General features: G+C 43.6%; 1 protein-coding gene across 5 annotated transcripts in view; it reads left to right on the forward strand.

Moving 5' to 3' along the window:
- The window catches only part of SORCS2 (sortilin related VPS10 domain containing receptor 2), a 2165153-nt gene that overhangs the window by 2100861 nt on the left and 45231 nt on the right, over positions 1-19061 (forward strand). For 4 of the 5 annotated variants that reach the window (XM_078678523.1, XM_078678525.1, XM_078678524.1 and 1 more), the window contains exons 23-25: positions 1267-1392; positions 4422-4521; positions 8746-8872. In XM_078678523.1, coding sequence (XP_078534649.1) covers positions 1267-1392; positions 4422-4521; positions 8746-8872 — 353 coding nt within the window. The remainder of the gene's footprint in view (positions 1-1266; positions 1393-4421; positions 4522-8745; positions 8873-19061) is intronic. The other variant, XM_078678528.1, reaches the window with a different exon arrangement.

The raw sequence follows: 19061 nt of genomic DNA on the forward strand, positions 1-19061 counted from the left end.
TCTTACTATGATTGGAGTCAAACAGAGAAGACATTTCTGGAGCTAACAGACCACCAAGTCTGTGATTGTTTATAAACAAAGCATACTTTTTATTTTCAATGTAGCCCATTTTACTTAAAGGAAACAGTAAAAAAGTTTTTTGTTTTTATTAGTCGGTTTTGCACTCTACGGGTCATATTTATCAAGGAGTGATGCAGCGCAGCAAGACACCTTGCTGCGCGGCACTGCATCACAAGGAAAGGGCAGGGATGCGCCGTATTTAAAATAGCACAGTGCATTTCTGTCCTTCTCCAGTGCTGGCGCACGATGTGCTGTCTAGCACTAACGCAGGCACCCTTGCACCATGGTGCACGGGTGACTGCATTGCAAGCCCTTGAGGCATTTTCCTGCTTCTATGTGTGCTGCAATCGGTTGCAAGCGCTGAATTGGAGCATTTGCGACCCTTAAAATGGTTAGTACATCTGGCCCAATATAAAGTTCAGAAAGAAAAATTTGCATAGAGTTTTATTGTCAAATGCATTTATCCACTATACTCATGCGAATTGTCTGTTTTATGGAATATATAATGAGTAAGCATGAAGGAGATGTTCATCTACCATAGATTACAAGAGATTATAAGGGGCACCCCCAAGTGATTTTAGTGGATGCCTGTATAATACGAAATTTATTCCAAGACTATAATTAGAATTCCACTTTTTCAAAAATGGTTGTCAATGTGCCTCAAATGTTTAATTATCAGTAATTGTAAAGAATTACCTAAAATTAAATTCAGTGCTTAAATTGAGCTGGTGGTCGGCATCAGCACTTAATTGACAACACAAGTGCTTATAGCAGAAACTCGACCCAAAGGGCTTTTCATGAGCACCAGTTATGGACACATTCAATTTTTGTGGGCACACAGAGATGATGTCGTTTGCCAATAATCAAAGGCTGTTGAGCCTACGCCGAGACTCGAACCTGGTTCCCCATCTCCAAAGTCTGTGGCTCTGGCCGTTTCGCCACATCCTCTCCCCACTTGTAGGGTTTTAAGGTTAGTAGTTCTGTTATGGGCGGCGCTAATAGGAGCTGGTGAAAGCTGCCTCCTGGTGAGAGCCCTGCCACTTAATTTTTCACAAATGAATCACTGATCGAATTATTAATAAACAAGTGACAACTATATTTATATTGTAGACCAGGTAAGCAAACACATTGTCATACATTCAACATCTGATACATAGCAAGTGTTTTATAAATAAACTAAACTTTTGAATGTCTTTTTTACTGCAGGAAACAAATATCCCCGAAGAAACGCTTGTGACAGTGGTAAAACCAGGCCTGCCAACAACTGCTGACTTATATGTGCTTCCGCCAACAAACAGACCGAAGAGGAAGAGAAGTATAGTGAGTGATAAGGTAAAACATGGAAATCAAGCTTTCATCTTAATCGATATGGTTACTCTTGGAGACACAATGTTAATGAGATATTTTTAAAATTATAGGTTGCCAGGCCTTGGGATTTAGCAGGTTAATTTGTGATGGGAGGTAAGGGGCTGGATGTAATGCCACAATAGTTGCTGAAGTGACCAAGCAATGGAGGAGTTTTACTAATTGATAACAGTGAAGGAATTAAAATTGCTGTGTTGTGTTACACCACGAGGAGAGAGCAGAACAGCTTGTAAACAGAGACATACAGCCTGATTCATCAATCTCCCGTTTTGCGAGCCCCTAATAGCGATTCATAAGGAATCGCTATTAAGGACTTGCAAAACGGGATTCATGTAGAAATTGCATAAAGAAATGCGATTCCTACACATTCCTTATTTGCGATTAGCATATTGCTAATCGCAAATAAAGAATAACTCGCCATGCATTCCTATGGGCCTACAGGACCATAGGAATGAATGGTGAGTTATTCCTTATTTGCGATTAGCAATTAGCTAATCGCAAATAAGATAGCGATTTAAAGGGTGCCAGGGGTGTCCAAAGGACACCCTGTAGCACCCCTTAAATGCAAATTGAAACAGGTGTTGCGCACACACATGTCCAAAGCATTTTTCTAAGTTTTCGCTATTTACCACGAGGTTTGACCTCGCGGTAAATAGCGGGCCGAAATTGCGAATTCGCAATTTTTAAATGGATGATGAATTGCATTTAGGGAATCTCAAATAGAGATTCCTTAAATGTAATTCCTCGCGAAATAGCGAAATCGCTATTACCGATTTTTGCATTTGGGATGATGAATCCCAAATGCAAAAATAGCGCTCGCAAAGGGCCAGATTCTCAGAATCTGGACCTTTGCGAGCCGATTTCGGCTTGATGAATCAGGCTGATAGGCCCTGAATCTGAGTTTGGCCAAACTCAGGGGACTGGATTTGATTTGCCTCTCTTGGCAAATACGGATTTTGAAGGTGAAGAATATAAGGGGTGCTGTGAATGTCTGCATTCCGAGTTTGCCTGGGGAGAATGATAAATTTAATGTGAAAAGATGTATATACCACACCTATTTCCACAAATACTGTCTTAGAAAATGTCACCTGATCTGTTGGAATTTGTTAGGGAAAATTTGGGGGGAGGTGGTGTTTGCCATAAAACTCATAATTGCAATTTCTTGAAAACGCTCTTTTGACACAGATCATAAGTCAGGCTCCCACTCAAAAAATAGGGCCTTTGTGGGATGTAAGGGAAACTATTTTAGTAGAACACACATATAGGAATTGATGGCACATAGTGCCCTGATCATCTTGCCTTCCCTGCCAACTAGCAGGCTAGAAAATGAACATGATCTCTGAAATTGTTGTTAGAGGAGGATTTTTGCACACCATCTCTGAGTGTGAGAAACATACAAATCCATCTATGTACTGGGGGCAGATACATATGAATTTTTTTTAATTTAGGGATAGGAGCACCCAGTACGTACAGCATTTAATAGCTGCTACTTGAGGATTAGAACCAAGATGTGGTTTTGGGGTATGCGCATGGTGTTTATCCCGGTTTAGAGCAGGTTCTGTGTTTATGATTATATAGTTTTGAGTGGAGGGCGACCTGCGCTATATCCCTCTGTAGCTCCTTTTGTGAAGGAGACTGCAATCTCTGGACCCAGTGCCAGGGAGGAGTGATAACCTGTGCCCTAGAGCAAAGGCTGCATGGACACTGTACACACGCCTATCAGGGTGTATGGGGAAGACATAAAATGTTCAATGTATAGGTGTATTACAATTTACTGAAAAGGCGTACTGGCTTTTATGAAGAATATATAGATAAAAAAGGTAGCACTGTTCGCAGACGCCTTGAAGACTATGGAAACTGTGTCCTGGCACTTCCGACCATAGATATGGCATACTGGCGCCTCACAGATGTCTGATACACTTTACAGACACTTGACAGGCTATGGTTTAACAGTATACATGCATCAGGCGACACAGAACCTAGATGAGATTTACCAAGCCACGCAACTCCTCCTTGCGTGGCCTGGGGTGCTTGGTAAATCTGGAGTACGCAAGGCAGCGCAAGTCGCTGCCTAGCACTACTCTACCCCCGGAAAGCATTCCATGGGTGAGCGTGGGTGTTCCCACGCTCCACCCATGGATTTTGGTGCATCCCCAGACTTACCATGAGTGGTAGCCTTGGGAATGCAAGGGAGACATCCTTCTACACACCCAACCGCCAGCTACGCTCCGCCGACCTCTCACTCCCCACCGTCCCACGCATCCGAAGAACAACCACCGGCGGGAGATCCTTCTCCCACCTCGCCGCCAAGACACTGAACACCCTCCCACTAAGCCTACGACAGACCCAAAACCTACTGACCTTCAGGAGGACACTAAGGACTTGGCTGTTCGATCAGAAGCGGACCTCCCCCCCACCAGCCCCCCCCCCAGCGCCTTGAGACCCTCACGGGTATGTAGTGCGCTTAACAAATGACTGATTGATTGATTGATAACAAGGAGAAATATCTAAATTTCTCCTCATTTCTTTCCTATTTTTATGTGTGCTAATTCTACAGCACACGTAGAAAGAGGAAACAGCCTGAAAGGATTGTTTTGTGCAGGAATGTGTCAGCCAGGAGAGAACACTGTGGCAGGACAGCATGGCTGCCATGCTGTAGAATGGCTGCTTCTGTGGTTGACATGTCTATGCATGAATAAACCCAGTGTAACAGGAATGCTGAGGACATGCTGTGATAATGCTGTTTCAAGAACTCCTTCATTTCATTAAAGGTAATCTCTGAAGATTAGTTTAGTTTGTGACCAACAAAGAAAATGTTATATTGATTTTGGTAACATGGGATTCATTCAATACTGACAGGTCAACTTTCAGAAGTAATAGCAAATGTTGTATCTAATATTTATGTATTTCTATTTTACACCACGAAATAAATACACCATCTGGGCTATGATAGTAAGATAGAAGTAAATGTCTGTGTTCTTTTTCTTTGATTTCAGCGAATGACGACCATAAAACAAGTCCTAAATGCACACAACATCAGTTTCTTTTTAAGAGGAGGGTTTTGGGTGTCGGTGACGCTAGCAGACCCCGACTCAGGTAACATTTGGAGATGTGTATGTTTCTCATTCTTAGAATGTACTGTGTCTAATTATCAGTATGATTGAATAAAGTGTCAGCAATGCACCCGTCATTGTCAGCTGGTGACTTGTCATCTCTATGGCTGACAAATGAACCTGAGATTAGACAATGGTATGATTAACAAGATGGGTAACTTGACATGGAAGTCACGCTGCATAGGAACAGACTCAGGGGCATATTTACAAGGGCATTACGGCACATGAACGTCACTTTTAACAAGGTTCCTGAGGTGCAATGCTCTGCTCCATATTTACAAAGTGGCGTACATATGGTAGCCTTTCATGCAGGTATCTGCATAAAAGGGCATGCAAAGGGTGTTCAGCTACAACACCCATTGCTTTTTTAGGCTGCCACAGATTTACAAGGATCTGTAAATCTGAGCAGGGCCAAAATCTAATGCCATGCAAGAGCAGGCGTTAGAATGGCGATACGCTGATAAATACTCTTATTTTCTCCTCAATTTGTTCATTCTATGTGTACTGCACAAAGTAGAAAGAGCAAAATACCATGAATGTTTATGAGCGGGAAGGTGTCCCTCCGTGCACATAAACAATCATTAAATAATGACGATTTGCTACTTCTATGTGTGCTACATTCTGCAGCACACAAAAAAGTAACAAATCACCCTTATTGATTGTTTATGTGCGGGAAGGGATTCCTTCCTGCACATAAACTATTATTTCCTGAAGTGCAGGCACCCTTGCACTATGGTGCAAGAGAGTCTGCGTTGGTCCTAAGCAACTACGTTTAGCACCAGTGCTAGAGAAAACACAGGGTTGTGCCATATTATTGTAAATACGGCGCATCCCTGCGTTTTGGAAATGTTGGAGTGCAGTGCTGCCAAATTTGGCGCAGCTCCGTGCTCCGACATTTCCTTGTACGTATGCATCAGTGCTTAATTTGAGCCCATTGTTTCCAGTACAAGGCACCGGCACTTAGTTATCAACACAACCACTTAGTTATCAACACAACCACTTATTACAGGCTCCCACATAGTGGCGCAGTTTAACTAATTTAGAGATGAGTGCAACAACAATTCTTTATTAATTGAGTATACATTACAAATGACTATAATACCCTCCACCAAAGCTATTCTTACAGCTTGGGGGAGCCTGGTATAGTCTGAAGTGGCACACTTGTAGGAGTGTGACGGTTAGTAGTTGCTTTGTAGTGTCACTGGCAGAGCTGTCAGGGGCAATGGGTGGTAAAACCTGCAGTGAACTTCTGGCAAAGGCCCACTCACGTTTTTTTAATACAAATTAAGCACTCGGAACAGTATAACCCAGGAGCTTTGTTTAACATCAGCAGGCAAAAAAAAAAAACATGTAAATGCAAGGCTCACCAGTTTGAAATACAGTCTGTGGTGGGTTCCTCAAGTGGACAAATGCTTCAGACACCAAATATTTTTTCTCTACATTCACGGTTCCGCAAATGCGTTTATTTTTCCGAAAATAAGCTTTATTCGATATCAAGAGGTGGTACATAAAAGCATACATAAATAAGTATGTACAATATTCAAGTTAAAAACAACAACAACAAGGAGATATGTCGAGAGATGAAAACAAGTGCGGTTCAGATAAAACAGGCAGATACATATTCCTTCTATCAATAATATGTCTATAACAACTTCCTCCGACTAATAGCCTATAAAAACCGGGACAGGAAAGCACATGTGTACAAGTTTGGAAGAGATTGCAAGTAAAGATAGACTGGTCGGCATTACACAAATCTTAAAGGCTTTAACAATGGCTTAATAAGACAGGTCCTCAAATCTGAATAAAACTTACAGAAGAAAACAATGTGCATGGTACTCTGCCTAGATGCATTATCACAGGGGCAATTCACTAATTCATGTGACCAGTTATTTATAGCAAGCTGGTTAGGCGCTGAACAATGTCCAGCCGAAAGCAAGTCAATACAAATCTATGCTGCGCATTTAATACATTTTCTAAAATAGGTTGCATACCATGTGCAGTCAGAATCAATTGATTCTTGATTACGGAAGGTTTCGTTAACTCAGTAGACAATCTCGATTACTCCAGCAATGATATGCACTCTAACTTTAATGCTTTCCTGGAGATACTATTCAGAGCCTCTGGGTGGACAAAGTACTCAGGGTGACCAATATCAGACGAAAAATGGTGGACGTACTTTAGCCAGGGAATTTTTAAGGCGGACACAGATCTAAGTCAGTCCTTCACAAATGCTCGGTTGAGCTCCAGGTGCTTATGCCAGAGTAGGACAGGCTGGATCTTTATCAAATCTGATAGGTAGGGAATGCCCAGTTCAGAGTGGCCAACAAAGGTGGAGCAACCTTTCAGTAGGGCAAGAAGATTCTGTAGGTAGGCATTTTCTACAACTGTAATGACTCAACACTAATGTAGACCCATAGCTCAGACCGATACGAAGCAGTGGTCCTACATTTGGCCTTACAAATGGTCATCATCTCTCTTGGGTGCTTGATACTCAGCTTCCTAGAGAAATTAAGCAGAGCCGCATTAGTAAAGACAAATTGAAGCCTTCAAGAATTCACCGCATTTCTCCAGTTCCCCTCTTGGTCGAATAGAATCCCTAAGTAGGAAAAGGATGATGTACGCAATATTTTCGTGCTCTCAATTAGTATGTCACTGCATTTTATAACTCTTTTCCCTATATTCATTAAAAAAGTTTTACTTATATCGATTTTCAAACCCAGGTTCTGCAAATACTGAACAAAATCAGTGAGTACTCGCTAAAAGCCCAAAGGGGTGCGGGCCATAAGCACTGCATTGTCTGCATAGAAGAGGGCCAGTATTGGCCGATGCCCAGCTTGGGGAAGATCGGAACATTTACTTGCAAGGTTGCTACCCAAGTTGTTAATGTACAAATGAAACAAAAAAGGTGCAAGTACACACCTGGACCGCTCTCTCTAAATGCGTATTTATTTACAAATGCACATACATTTGAAAAATTCTGCATTTTCCCTATGGTTTCTGTTGTCATTTTATTTAAATTCCTTGAAAATGCATTGCAAGGTATTAGCACGCTGGAGAGTACATTAGGTACTGGTCAGCCAATCGCAATGCCCCCTATGTGGGTTATAACTACTGTTATAGGCCCGCTCTGTGAACAGTCTGTTCCTGCCCACCCTGATGTGCTTATGTCGCAGTGGGCCATACACCTGCCTTATGAGCAGCTTACAAGCAGCCTAAGGGTAGGTGCTGGAGACAACAAGGCTGTCCAACCTTTATCCTATGCACATGTGAGAGGCAGCTTCTGTACCAGTCCCTGTTTTGTGTTGGTAGAGTTGCTAGTAACCTTACAGCCATTTCGTACAGAGTTATATTGGTTAATAATTACCACCATCATTAGGCATCCTCGCCTGTGGCTCAGGCTCATAATTGCTGCTGTTAAGGGCCGGGGGGAGGTTTAATTAACAGCTCTTATTGCCCTTCCCTGAAGATGGTACATTAAACGTTAGGAAAGATTTGTTTGATGGAAATCATCATTAAATCATTAAAATGTTGAGCGGTCCTCTGAAGACAATGGAGTGTTCCGGGCTTCTACTGGCTGGTAGAATCCCAGAGCATCAACATTCCAGTGTTTGTTCACAGCTGTTGCTGTGAACAAAGGCCTCACAGAGCCTGAGGGGATTTCATCCCCCTTCGGGCTCCGTGAGGCCTTTGTTTGACAAATGTGAACATTCTGCTCCTTTAGAGCCCTATGTAGCGCCGTCCATTATAGGCCCACTCCCTTGTTAAAGGCCCTCACCTTCGGCCTTTAACGTTGAAGCGGTCCTTTAATGGTCGATAGAGCCCGCTATGGCAGGTTCTAAGGCTGTAATAGGATGTTATGAATGTTTTGGTGGGCACATGCACCCCACTTTAGGGGCTTGCTTATATGTAGTGCTGAGTGCACAATAATCTACAGCGGTATAAAACAGCTTATTTGTTGGTTCCTGATTTTTGGTTTTATCTACATCTCGGATTATATTCAAGTATTATATATATCCATTATTATTAGTCTTTTGCCCTTTAATGCTGATCGTTTGGTCACTAGTATGGAAATACGTTGTAAACAAATCCATTTTCCACGTTATTGTCATTTATGCCGGTACATCCCATTTTACCCCCAGTGTCACCTATATTCACATGTGATTCTACTAGTGCCTTCACAGACCTTTCCCTGTATTTTGTTTTTCAGATGCCCAAAGGATAGGTAGTGGGAGTGGCTACTGGGCGATATTAGTCATCTTCGCCATCTGCCTTGTAGCAGTGGGAGCCTTCATCCTCTACAAGTTTAAAAGGCAAGTCCATATTCAACAGATAAGGTAAAAAGTGTATTTAAAATTATACATAAATAGACACTTCTAATAGGAGGAACACATAGATATTTGAAACACAGCACCATTGTAAGACCTTGTGTCGTAACTCTTGCTGTTGGGCGGCAATGTTCTGGCCGGCTTTTAACTTTTTTCATATGCTGTAGATAATAGTAACAAAGTATATGCACATGTATAGTCTGATCCAATCAAATTCCAAATATGCTAACAACATGTAACATGTGAATTACCATCATGGAGACACAAGCCCTTGCGCAGTGCAGGCCACTGTTGCATCTGCTCATTTGGTGGACTCTTTGGCTGTTGGATACTGCATCCGTGCTCGATGCATGTGTGTTTCTCACCAGCAGATCTCAAGAGTCTGCTGGATTGGGAGTGTTTCAGCTGATAGCGCATTGAGCCTCCAGCCCCCTCACAAGATTATGTAGATAGGTATGTATATGTTATTCTATAGTGCAAGCCTAGCCAAAAGGCAGTAAAGTGCTGTACATAGTCACAGGCAAGCTTAAAGTCAGCAGGTAACGGGAGAGGAAGATGAGTTATTTATGGTCAGTGTATTGTGATCTAGTGTTCTGTGCAGAGGCGACCCATCAACTCTTCCCTAAATTGGATAAGCGTTGGGGCGGTTTTGATGGATACAGAATTTCGATCCTGGGTCTACAGATAGAAAAGGTCAATTCTTTCTTTTCTTAAACATCTTAGTCTGCAGTCTAATTGTGTCCTGTCTGCGGTTGTGCCAAGAACCACCACAGATGGTGAGCTTATATGCAAACTGGCATTTGACTGTAACCCAGATTCAAGTAAGAGACATAAGATCATTTACTTTTATCCCTAGGAGAGGTGTTGACTCACCCCATCCATGTACATTTCATTCAGATCATGTAACTGGAGCCCATCCCCTACCCATAAGAGACAGAAAGACAGATGTTTGGGAGGTGTTTGTACAGAAATGAAGATACATTTTAGTGAGACATACTTTTAGATGTACCTAGCACCCAGAACTCTGGGATACCTATTGTCATCAATGGCATAGTTCAGGAAACATCTATTTACTGGTGTGGCAAAACGTGGGTTTGGTATAGCTCTGGTAGAACTTTAGTTTGTGTTACTTAGGAGTTTTTGTAAATCCAATCACAGATGAGGAAACCATTCGCCACTTAGTCACTTTCCAGTCAGAGAGCTGAGAGGAAAGTAAGAATATAGAAGACTACCAGCTGAAGCAATTCTTATTTTTGAGAAGGTCTAAGAACAGACATCTCCTACTTTGCATTCAATGTTAGGACTGTAAAAGCTGCTCAGGTATTCAGCCTCTTGATAGAGGACAAGGAGGATGGGTGCAGGTCTATAGCCAGCCTGTGTCCTGTGGAACTTCTTTCTTGAGACTGAGAATATTTGAAATAGGGACAGTTCCATCTGCTGTAAGCAAACCTGCAGTACCAGTGATGATTGGACCTCTGTCTGTGTATCCATGGTCTGGTATCACAGAAGTATTTCATAGATGTAGTGGTCTTTTGGAGCAAGAGGCATTAAAGAAAAGAGCTGTTTCAAAAATAAAGTACTAAAATGAGACACTTGAGAATGATTGGGACAATTTACCTGGTTTGCTTTCCCGGAACTTATGCCATTAAATTCAGCACTCCAGTCAGACCACGAAAACGTGCTTTCTGAACTCATGGGTGCCTGCCCGGCTACAGATTTTAGTCCTGCCCTGCTAAAGACTTCCAACTACCGAACAATTTCCAAAGGTAAATTGCAAGAGGTGGGTAAAGGCGATGCTTTGATATCTTGATTGTCCGACTCTGAGCTTTTTACCATCAAGACATAAGGTGGTGCTAGATTGCGGAAATGACATACCTAATCTTTTTGCATCAGATTCATCTGGCTCGGTTTGCCTTACCCTGATGTGAACTTTTGGCTTTCCAAAAAATGAAGAAGTCCAAAAATAAAACTTCACGAAACCTTACCTAATTTTGCTCCTTTGTGATAGGTCGCCAAAAATGCTTGTGTCCCAGTTGTAAGTAAATCTTGACGAAGAAAAGCCAACATCCTCTATCCAACCCTGTTGTATTGCAGTCCCAGGTCCCAGTAAACTGAACTTTATTGACATGCTTTGGATCTTTAGTTCCAATTGTTTTTGAAGAACATTTTTTGATAATTTTGAACTACTGATCCCACCGTCCTCTTTAAGCTTTTTGTTTCATTTTAATCCTTAGCATTTATCCTGTTTATCCAAATGATTTTTTCTGAACTGTGATATTGTTGTAGTTTTGCCAATCATGAACCATATGAACTTTCTCCGAGGCAGACTTTGCTGCCTGTACTAAGCTTTTTTCAAGAGTAAGTTGTGGATCCCTCAAAGAAACGTCTTTATACACTAGGAATCACGGGCCATATTATCAAGAAAGGGCAATACATTAGCGCCACTTTTATCGCCAGGAAACATCTGCTAAAGCGGCGATAAGGGGCTTGATAATATGCCCTTGTGAATTCCCATAGAAGCCCAGGTTCTGGTGTTAACCTGGGCTTCTATGGCTTCAACGCGAACCCCACAAGCTCCACAGCCCACCAGCAAGGAACAACAGGCTCGGGGAAGGCCAAAGAGAAGAGGGAGAGGAAGACGGGGTGCAGTCTGGAGCAAAACCGGATCAACGTCACAGAGGTGAAAGAACACTACCATCAACTGACCCACAATTAGACTAACGTGAATGCAGTTGGAGTGTCGAGGAGGTCAATGGAGGAGGCCAAGAGGCGCTGGCATGATGTGAAAAGCCAAACCAAGCACAAACTCGCTGCCAACAGGAAGGCAGCAACGGCGACAGGAGTTGAGAGTCCTGCGCCACAGGAGGAGCTGCAGGATATGGAGGCCACAGTCATCAGCGTGGAGACGGTGCAAGGAGTTGGGAGTCCGGACACAGCCACAGAGTACTAGGGACGAGGGAGCCGGGGGGAGGTGGGCACAATGGCACACATGCACAACGATGTGTAGCACACTGCACACCAACAATGACCCTGGATCATGTCCTTGATCCCTGTGGCACACTACAGCACACACATAGCAACATAGCAATTACAGCACATCCACATTGACAACACTGTGGTACAATGTGCAACCCCGACATAGCAGAACAGAGGACACAACTGGCTCCGCACATGTGCAGGAACAGGCCAACTACATCCATCTAACAGAGCAGGAACTGTGAGACGGAAATGTACGCGTACAACCTCACATCGGTCATGTAGTCCAAATGTTCACTGTCCCACATCAAAATTCAGCACCTCCCCAACAGTCACAATGTACATTGTCATACAGTCTGCATGTAAACAAGAACAGTGAGCCAACATACATGTCAACACAATATCAACATGCATCTCCCCTTAACTTTGCAGAGGGACAAACAACACCTCCAGCAGAGCAGACCAGACAACCCATCAGTGATGCTGGAGAGGACCACCATACCTTCGACACCGATGCCCTATAACAGCTCATGGACATCCCAGGCAAGCCACCACCAGGATCAGTGCAGCCAAGCTACATAGAGGAGAACCCACCCACTGCACAGACCACACAGCAGGAAGCGCCCGCTAGCACGGCTGGTTCCCAACACTTCACCAAGCCACACATGGTATCCCAATGCCAGGTGTTAGAATGCCAAATGGAGGTGGCCGAACAGGTGCGGGTGGGGTCCGAACACATGGAAGACGAACTAGATCACATACGTGGGTGTCCAATTCCCTTCAGGGACCACCTACACCCCATAACAAAGACCCACACTGCGACAGAGACACATGCATTTGCACATTTCCAGTACTGAACTACACCCAGAGGCATGCAATAAACATTCACACACCCATGCTGGACCTATGTACGATGGCCCAGTCCACTCCTCTTTCATATTGAGTGGGTGACCACAAAGCTACATGTCCAAGGTCCAACCCGCTGCCTGCGGTGACATGTTTGCTTCCGCTGTACACAGCACAATGTAATGTTGTAGGGCCGGGGGCACTCATGCATACATTATGACCACACAGACACACGCAGATAGTTTTTGCAACTGGCTACGGGCACGTGCGCCTGGCCCCTTTGTTGGCAGGGCCACATGTACAGTGACACCTGTGCTGGATGTCTGTGTGGTGAGTATAAGCCAGCCCTCATAGAGTGGTTGATGCTGGCAACAACTTGTACACTGAACACCATTACAACAGAAACTGAAAACACCAGCATAACAGAGACAACTGCGGAGAATCATGGAGGTAGCCGGAAAAGTACAGAGGCCACCCAATATGCGCACAGAAGTGTCCGTGAGTTGCAGTGCACTGAGGTTGGGGCACTAGAGCTGAGCGCCCTCATGTGAATAAATTGTCCAGGATTGTCTCCCTTCGGGATATACCTGATGCAGCTGCAGTGGGGTGTGTTACACCTGCATCATCTTCCTCATCACCTTCCCAGGTCTCCCACACTGCCTGAGTTGACATTGCTGCATAACCTCTCCACATCACAAAACTCAATCAGTAACGGTCCATGGGTTGCGGTGCACTGAGTCAGTGGCACCTGTAGTGCTGAGCAGGGTATCAGGCAGATGAAGGCATCCACGACAGGTGTGAGCAACTCCGTTAGTCTGCCAGTACGTTGTTGTTTGGAAGGTACCAGAGGCCAACACGTGCAGCACGGCCAGCAGCTTTGTCTGAGGTGGGATGTTGTTTGTCCACTGTGTTGGTACCGTCAGCCTGTGGGCAATGGTGATCAGGGTGCGGAGGATGGTTGTCCCTTTGAGTCTGTGGTGGGCAATAACATTCTCTGGTGTTGGGTCTGTGAGGTTGGTGCATTTTCTGAAGGTCGCTGTCTTTGTCTGCGCTGCCTCAGTGTTGGTATGCGGTGTGGGCGTTAGGGCTCCTGGTGGGTGAGAGGGGTGAGAGGGGGGACCCTGGGGGTGGGGCGGTCAGTGTTGTGGGACTCTTGGCGCTCTGAGCTGCATGATCAGTAGCTCCCTGGCATCTGTTGTTCTTCAGGTGTGGCTCTGGCCTGGGATCCCTTTCCTGGTGCAGTCTGTCGTCCGACTTTACACCAGGTCTGAGCAGGTGTTATTTTCCTGCTGCTAAAGCGCCTTATCGCATGTTATGTGGTCTTATTGCCAATCTGGCTGGTCGTTGAGAATGTTGTGATGTGGTGTTGTTGCGGCTTTTTGCACAGGAACGCCTACTCTGCATCTCATTAGCGATAGTTGCTGGGGTCATCTGTGGTGATGTTTTTGCAGCTGCTATTGCAGGTAAACTTGTGATATGGGCTGTTAGCACCTGCTTGTGAATGGGGAGATACATTTATCGCGACTTTGGCTGTGATAAAGTGCTGATAACTCTGCGATAGCTCCTTGAGAATATGCCCCCTAGTGTTGTATGTTAGTGCATTGGCACAACTTGTTGGTGAATTTATTTTCTGACATTCATTCTACTTTTTGGAGTTGAGGTTGAAACACAATATGACATTTTTTGCTGAGAATCAGCCTCCTAGGCTCAAGCCAAAAGCTCTGCGTTTCGAGTTGAGACATATTGGCTTTGCTCATGCTTGCTTATTTACTTGTAGTTTTCATCCTACCCATGGCTGGATTGCATAAACATCCTACGTTGTGTTAATTTGCAAAGAGGTGCTCTGTAGCACCACATAGCAAATCGTATAGATTAGCTTTTTGGCTCAATTTCTCAATGTGTCAGTCAGTGCTATTTTAAACATATATAATATGGTTGAATTTAGTCTATGTAGACAAAAATTAGGCTCTTATCTACACAAAATAAGAATATTGATGTTGTTGCTTCAAACAGCTCTGGCCACTGCAAATAGAAATTGAGCAAATACGAACACATTTAAATATGAAACATTGTACTAAATACATCATCTACCATCATAACGTCCCTTTGTTTCTGTGTCTAGAGAGATTTCAGCCCTGGCATATGTCTATTTAACACTCCATGGGCCAGATGTACCACGGTTGTACGCATCACAGCACAGCAAGCAAAGTTGCTGCACCTGGTTGCATCAAAGGGAGAGAGCAGAACAGTGCCATATCTACTTAAGAAGCAACATTGTTCTGCTCTCTCCCTGCAACTGGCACACTTTTGGATGCTGTGAGACTAGGCAGTTCCTGCAGGGTAATCACCAAATATTTTGTCTTCACCCTTCTGTTTTCTGAGCCTGTTTTTGTTGGCTTTAAGGACTCTGCATACTTTTCCACTGCTAACTAGTGCTAAAGTTCTTGTGCTCTCTCCTTTGACCATGGTACAATTGACTTACACCCAATTGGCCCATTTAATTTGCGTGTGAGACTCGAGTAAAGTGGTATTACATGTAATTAGGGCCTGTAAATTATATGTTACTAGTGGGTCAGTAGCACCTATTGTGTAACCCACTTAAGTACCTTTTAAACATGCCACAGACCTGTCATTGCAGTCTGTATGTGCAGTTTTGAACTGTGATTTCATTTCAGCAAAATAAACCATTTGCCATGGTCTAAAGCCTTCCTTATAATACATATAAGTCACCCTAAGAGTAGGCCATACACAGCTCAGAGGAAATGGTGCAGTGTAATTAAAATTTGGGACATGTACTTTTGTGTTTTACATTTACTGGTAGTGAAAAACACCTACATTTGTTTTTCATTGATGTGAGGCCTACCTCTCCCATAGAATAACATTGGCTTACATTATTACATTTAATAAGGAGTAACCTTCATTTGGGAGCAGGTAGGGATGTCGAGTTTGGTATATAAGGAATAGTAATTTTAAACCCTCTTTATTAGTAAAGACACATTTGAAGTCACTATTCTGAAAATTAACATTTAGAAAGTTGGCATGTTCTTGTGGCAACCATTTGGTGTCTGCAGTCTGTATCCTGGGTCACATGACCAGGTGTGCTGGCTTGCTCCCAGACAGTGAGACAAAAGTGGAAAAGATGTTGGCAGGGTCGGCCATCTCTGACTTGATGAGGGGGGAGCAGTCATCTACTATATATTGAACATCCCAAAGGCTCTGCCTGAGCACCCTCACAAAGTATTTGACATTAGTCTTTTATGCCCCAGACAACCAGGGGCCAGGGTAGGGAGACAGGAAATTCCAAGCACCTCTGGGGGTGGAAGCCTCTAGAAACTTTTCCTACTTTGAAGTGCCTCAGACCCAACTCTTCAGAATCCCTCTTGAACTGTGGAAGACTCAGAATGATTGATGTGCTGTTCTGCAGGAAGGACAGCTTCTCTGCTGCCCAAGTGAAAAGGACTGGAACATCATCCTTAACCCAGAACCACTAGAGTAATTCCAAGGGCTTTTTGGCTGGCCTACTGATCGGAGCATCAGGGACAGAAAAGGCTCCAAACGCCTTGAACCCAGTACCTGGAATCTGCCTGCTGTGAGTTTGTTCCCCCAAGAGGTGTCATCCCAGTCCTGGACCCTTGGATCTGTGCTTATAGGTGCTCTGCCACCCAAGCTGTAGTCTTAGCAAACGAGATGCAGCATGACGTATATTTCTGTTGCCCATTGGAACCACCCCTGCTCAATGCACTTCGACACAGGACCTCTCATCGTAGTCCTGCAGCTCATCGGAACCACCACTACCTATTACATCTGGATGCAAGATCTCACATCACAGACCTGTAGGTCCTCAGAAGTGCTGCTGCACAACCCATCTTGTTTGCGGGAACTCACAATGATGTGCAAACCGGATTTAAGGTATTGTGTTCAGCAGACCTTTGTTGGTCTATGTACTCAGCCCACATTCCATCGCGGTCACCCTAAACCTGTGACTTTGCCCCAGTCTGGCGTGACCAGATAACAACAGTTGGCCTTTTGTGCTTTTTGGCACTATTTTCTCTTAAACCTTTAAAATGGCATATCTCTGGTTCTACCGATTGGGTTTTTGTTGGTCTTTTCGCAAATAATTTATTAAATGTTAATCTAAATTGGTGCAGGATTTTTCTTGTGTTGTGTTTTCACATTACTATTGTTTAAAATGCTGTATAAATCCTTTAGTTTTGGGAAACAAGGGTACCCCGTAAAGCGAACCTGGGGATAAGTATTAATGGTAAGTACAATGGTTCAAAGTTGGCCTGAAAAGGTCCAGTAACACAAGGTTAAATATTATTCGGTCAGATGAACAAATCGGTTATGGGAGCAAGCTTCATAGGGCAACAAATAGTTATTTAATTATAGTATGCATGTTCATATTTACAGGTGCTCACATAAGTGACTAGGGTGCGTAACGTGACTGAGTGAGAGTGACAATACACGAAATACCACACAAAAAAGAGACATAGAAATCCAAGACGATATGTACAAGTGAAAGGATTTTCAACAGCGGGTCGACTGCGTTTCGATCTTTTGTTCATGTGTGAGCATTCTGAAATAATTCAAGACTTTTGGGAGCCTTAGTCGTGCTTCAAAATCTAGTACAGTTGGAAGTGGAATCAATTAAGGTTGGCTTTTCAGATTTACTGGTTCAGGACATTAAGGAGCCTGAGCCGTGCTTCAAAGTTAGTACAGTTGGAAGGGGTAACAATCATATTCTGGTATGTCCAGATTAATTCAAGACTTTATAGAGCCTTAGTCGTGCTTCAAATATTAGTAAAGTTGAAGGGGGAAACATTCAGAGTTGGTGTTTCAGATTGGTTCAGTGCGTTGAAGAGCCTTAATCGTGCTTCTAAATTAGTGTAGTTGGAAGGGGAAACAATGATATTCAGATATGTCCAGATTTATCAGCTTTTAAATAGCAAACATTGCTGAAATATTCTAAACTAGTCCCAGGAGGTGGGCCAAGGTGGAAGGCGACATCGTAATGAGTTGCTTTGGTAAATCATGAGGAATAAGACAGAGTTAATCATTCATGGGGCTTCGATGGAGACTCTGTATCCTCGTTGAGCTAGAAATTTCTGGTCGGGTTATGAATTCCTGATGCTAGCGCCTAACTCGTCCTCACGGCTGCTGTCACTGCTGGAGCAGCGGGCGCCCGTCTCCGAAAAGTCTTGAATTATTTCAAAATGCCCACACAGTCCTGATGATGATCTAAAGTAACAAAAGATCGAAACGCCGTCGACCCCCTGTTGAAAATCCTTTCACTTGTACATATCGTCCTGGATTTCAATGTCTCTTTTTTGTGTGATATTTCATGTATTGTCACTCTCACTCAGTCACGTTACGCACCCTTGTCACTTATGTGAGCACCTGTAAATATGAACATGCATACTAAAATTAAATAACTATTTGTTGCCCTATGATGCTTGCTCCCATAACCGATTTGTTCATCTTACCGAAAAATATTTAACCTTGTGTTACTGGACCAGCATGATTCTTTTTATTGTTTACGAACAATATTACTTGTATTTTGTTATTTGGAAGTCTTGTATTAAGCTGAATGAACATAGATTTTGCAGATTCCCAAGTGTCAGTGTTTTGTGACAAGTCATCTCTTGCTGAGTGTAATAAGGCCTTTATTAATGAGGCCCTGATGGTTAACCACAGCGGGTGTAACTTTTTGAGTGGTTACCCCCATTTTTCTGGACTGGCGTTGCTGGTTTTCAGACTCTATGTGTGCACCTGTGCACTAGGCCTCTGCTAACCAGGCCCTAGTGCATGTGCCCTGACCCTTAAAATATGTGAAAATTGGTATACTCCTGATTGCCATATTTAGCTTACCTATAGGTCCTATATGGTTAAAAGTGTACCCAGGGCCTGTAACTTTAATGTCACTAGTGGACCGTAGCACCTATTGTGCCATCCACTACAGTGACAGTGAAAACATTGTAGCTTGACTGTGACCGTGTACAAATAGCAAATTGACCTGTCAAAATAAACTCTTTTGACAGGCCTTAGCCTCCAGTTGAAATATTACTCCCCCTTGTCACATGCAAATGTTATCTGACACCCGGGCGGGTCCCTTTCTTTGTTTCCCTTGTCAGACAGGATCTATTTGAGTGGGAAGGGAGCTGCCCCCAAAACTGGTTTCTAGTGACAACAGAGGAGGTGCTGCTCATTTTCCTGGCCATACATCTGGGGTGGGTACACAGACTCTTCTGCACATGGACAGAATATTTTCTCTGTCTTGCATTTAGAGAGAGCTGGCCACTGTGGGATTGTTTAGAGTAGGGCACACAGGACATGCTGCAAATGTGGGTAATGTTTCCCTGGAAACCTTTTCCCTGTT

The sequence above is a fragment of the Lissotriton helveticus genome, chromosome 2_2, assembly GCF_964261635.1.
Source record: "Lissotriton helveticus chromosome 2_2, aLisHel1.1, whole genome shotgun sequence".
In the NCBI taxonomy this organism is placed as follows: domain Eukaryota; kingdom Metazoa; phylum Chordata; class Amphibia; order Caudata; family Salamandridae; genus Lissotriton; species Lissotriton helveticus.